Here is a 2,616-nt window from a genome sequence, read left to right on the forward strand (position 1 = left end):
TGTGATGCATAAAGAAAAATGCTTTCAAGAAGGGTTTTTGAGCAGTTTGTTGCTGAACAAACAGCAGATCTTTGTGATCCATTTTTGAAAGCAAAGTGAAAGTAAAGCTCAACAACAGTGAAAATGGCTTCAACAGCTGAATATGATTATATGTGTCCTGTATGTCACGAGATCTTCAATACTCCTGTTATTTTATCATGCAGTCACAGTTTCTGTAAAGAGTGTCTTCAGCAGTTCTGGACAACCAAGGGAACTCAGGAGTGTCCTGTCTGCAGGAAATCTTCAAGACATCAACCTCTAGTTAATCTTGCATTAAAAAACTTGTGTGAGTCGTTCTTAAAGAAGAGAAATGAGAGGCGTTCATCAGGATCTGAGGAGCTCTGCAGTTTACACAGAGAGAAACTAAAACTCTTCTGTCTGGAGGACAAACAGCCGGTGTGTTTAGTGTGCTTTACTTCACAGCAACATGACAATCATAAATTCAGACCCCTCAGTGAAGTGGTTTCATCACAAAAGGTAAGACAGATTTATATCTGATGATTAAAGCTGCATGCATATATTTCTTACTACCATTTTGCTCATATTATGTGAACATATTACAGAAATATCTGGTGTCTTATATTTTTTTCACTTTAAACTCTAGGAGGAGCTCAATACAGCACTGAAGTCCTTACAGGAGAAACTGAAACACAAAGAAAACATTAAGGGAGAGTTTGAGAAAACACTTCAACACATCAACGTGAGGATTGGTATTTATACATTTGATCAGAACAGATGCATTGTTTTGTCTGACATAATTACATGTTCCTGTATTGACCGTTTACTCCTTGAAGTTTATGAAATTATCTATAAGACATATGCATTCAAAAATCTTTTTATTCTCGGAATAGAAAAAGTAAAAAAAATATATTGATGACGTCTCTGAATTTTTGATCAATCAGATATTCTCTAGAATCAGAACATCCTTTGACATGCTCCCCTCACTTTTTTAAGGAGGTTTTAAAAATGTAACGCATAAACAAAGCCTCCGAGTGCTGGTTGCTTCGATAGTGCTTCAGAAAGTTAAAGTTGTAGTTAACTAACCCACATTTACCCACTCGCTCTTCATGCTGCTCCAGAATCAGTCCCGTCTTTGAGACGATTGAAGTGAATGTGGTTTGATTTCAGTCTCAAGCTGAGCACACAGAGCGTCAGATTAAACAGCAGTTTGAGACGCTTCATCAGTTTCTCAGAGATGAAGAAGAAGCTACAATCACTGCACTGAGGGAGGAAGAGGAGCAGAAGAAGCAGATGATGAAGGAGAAGCTGGAGGAGATGAACAGACACATCTCAGCTCTTTCACACACAATCAGAGACACGGAGGAGATGATGAGAGCCAGTGACGTCTGCTTTCTGAAGGTCTGATTTCAGATCATTGATTGATTGATCGACTGATTGAGTTGTTGATGATAAACTGTGTGTTTGTTCTGCAGGAGTTTCCAGACTCAATGGAAAGGTGAGTGATCTGCTGCTGTCTCTGCTCTCTCTGCTTCTGATCCAAAGCCACTGCAGTTCTGATCCTGAATGTTCTTCCAGAGTCCAGATCTCATCACAGCCGGATCCACAGACTCCTTCTGGAGCTTTGACTTATGTGCCGCGTTACTTGGGCAACCTGAGCTTTAGAGTCTGGAAGAAGATGCAGGACATGGTCCAGAACAGTGAGTCTGACTGCAGAAGATCTAAACATTAGTCTTGAATTAGTTGGCCCGTGCATTTTATCTTTTGCACTTCATAAAATGCAATGGAAGTTTCTGTTAAGGCAACATAGTGAGCATCAGTACTCCCTAGGTTTTGTGGGATTTTTGTAGGGAGCGATAATTGCATTGCGCATGTAACGAGTTATAATAACAGCGGTCAGCAACTGACCGGTTACACGCACAATGGATATTGTGATTGAGACAGCTCTTAAAATGGTTGACTCCCTGATCAATGCTTGAAATAGTGATCTAGGAAGCTGATCAAGACACCCATAGAATGGAAGCTTAAGTAAGATTTAAAGGGATAGTTCACCCAAAAATGAAAATGTGATGTTTATCTGCCTACCCCCAGGGCATCCAAGATGTAGGTGACTTTGTTTCTTCAGTAGAACACATATGATGATTTTTAACGTTAACCGTTGCAGTCTATCAGTCTTGGTAGTGATAATGCCAGTCAATGGGCTCCACAGCTTCGAGAGTAAAAAAAAAACATACACAGACAAAACCAAATTAAACCTTGCGGCTCGTGACGATACATTGAGGTCTTAAGACACGAAACGATCGGTCTGTGCAAGTATTTATATCATTTTTTACCTCTGATCCACCGCAGTGTCCAACTGTCCTGAGCGTGTTCACAACATCTGGAGCGTGACGTCAAATAAATACGGTCGGGCAAAAAAACGTTCCACATTGTCTGATGATATATCAAAATCGTCTTCCATTGTGATGACCTGTACTTCTAAATATCTTTAGATCATCGCAGTGCCAGTGAACACGTCCACAATCTCTCTGCCCTGTGTAAATAATTAGTAACGTATACGCACGACAGATCGCTTCCGCACATGCGTCTACTATCATAGATATGTATAGATGCCCTATT

General features: G+C 40.2%; 1 protein-coding gene across 2 annotated transcripts in view; it reads left to right on the forward strand.

The window, feature by feature from the left end:
* LOC107561214 (E3 ubiquitin-protein ligase TRIM39-like) overlaps positions 1 to 2,616 on the forward strand; it is a 6,575-nt gene continuing 3,959 nt past the window's right edge. The window contains exons 1-5 of one of the 2 annotated variants that reach the window (XM_016245600.1): positions 1 to 516; positions 644 to 739; positions 1,168 to 1,398; positions 1,473 to 1,495; positions 1,576 to 1,697. In XM_016245600.1, coding sequence (XP_016101086.1) covers positions 124 to 516; positions 644 to 739; positions 1,168 to 1,398; positions 1,473 to 1,495; positions 1,576 to 1,697 — 865 coding nt within the window. In that variant the 5' untranslated portion in view covers positions 1 to 123. The remainder of the gene's footprint in view (positions 517 to 643; positions 740 to 1,167; positions 1,399 to 1,472; positions 1,496 to 1,575; positions 1,698 to 2,616) is intronic. The other variant, XM_016245601.1, reaches the window with a different exon arrangement.

Source organism: Sinocyclocheilus grahami, unplaced genomic scaffold (assembly GCF_001515645.1).
Source record: "Sinocyclocheilus grahami isolate Dianchi unplaced genomic scaffold, SAMN03320097.WGS_v1.1 scaffold760.1, whole genome shotgun sequence".
NCBI lineage: Eukaryota > Metazoa > Chordata > Actinopteri > Cypriniformes > Cyprinidae > Sinocyclocheilus > Sinocyclocheilus grahami.